Genomic DNA, 696 nt, shown 5'->3' with positions numbered 1-696 from the left:
CCCCCTGCCTTCCATCACATGGTAGCTCCGCCCCCTGCCTTCCATCACGTGGTAGCTCCGCCCCCCACACGCCCTCACATGGTAGCTCCGCCCCCGCATTCTATCATACTGCAGCTCCGCCCCCTGCCTTCCCTCAACGCTAGCTCCGCCCCCCACATTCCATCACGTGGTAGCTCCGCCCCCTACACGCCCTCACATGGTAGCTCCGCCCCCACATTCTATCATACTGCAGCTCCGCCCCCTGACTTTCCTCAATGGTAGCTCCGCCCCCTGCCTTCCATCACACGGTAGCTCCGCCCTCTGCTTTCATCACACGGTAGCTCCGCCCCCTGCCTTCCCTCAACGGTAGCTCCGCCCCCTGCCTTCCATCACATGGTAGCTCCGCCCCCTGCCTTCCATCACATGGTAGCTCCGCCCCCGCATTCTATCATACTGCAGCTCCGCCCCCTGCCTTCCCTCAATGGTAGCTCCGCCCTCTGCTTTCATCACACGGTAGCTCCGCCCTCTGCTTTCCATCACACGGTAGCTCCGCCCCCTGCCTTCCATCACACGGTAGCTCCGCCCCCTGCCTTCCCTCAATGGTAGCTCCGCCCTCTGCTTTCATCACACGGTAGCTCCGCCCCCCGCAGGCCCTCACACAGTAGCCCCCTTCAGCCTGTCTCCATGCCTCAGGTGAAGGATCCTTCACATCCATCC

The 696-nt window shown here is 63.1% G+C and overlaps 1 protein-coding gene across 1 annotated transcript in view; it reads left to right on the top strand.

The window, feature by feature from the left end:
• Positions 1-696, top strand: part of Sez6l (seizure related 6 homolog (mouse)-like) — a 34,943-nt gene that overhangs the window by 32,617 nt on the left and 1,630 nt on the right. Inside the window, exon 15 of the mRNA XM_013014278.1 lies at positions 262-316. Within this exon, the coding sequence (XP_012869732.1) occupies positions 262-316 (55 nt within the window). The remainder of the gene's footprint in view (positions 1-261; positions 317-696) is intronic.

This window comes from Dipodomys ordii, unplaced genomic scaffold (genome assembly GCF_000151885.1).
Source record: "Dipodomys ordii isolate 6190 unplaced genomic scaffold, Dord_2.0 Scaffold23, whole genome shotgun sequence".
Taxonomy (NCBI): Eukaryota; Metazoa; Chordata; class Mammalia; order Rodentia; family Heteromyidae; genus Dipodomys; species Dipodomys ordii.
This window is presented reverse-complemented; position numbering and strand designations above follow the sequence as displayed.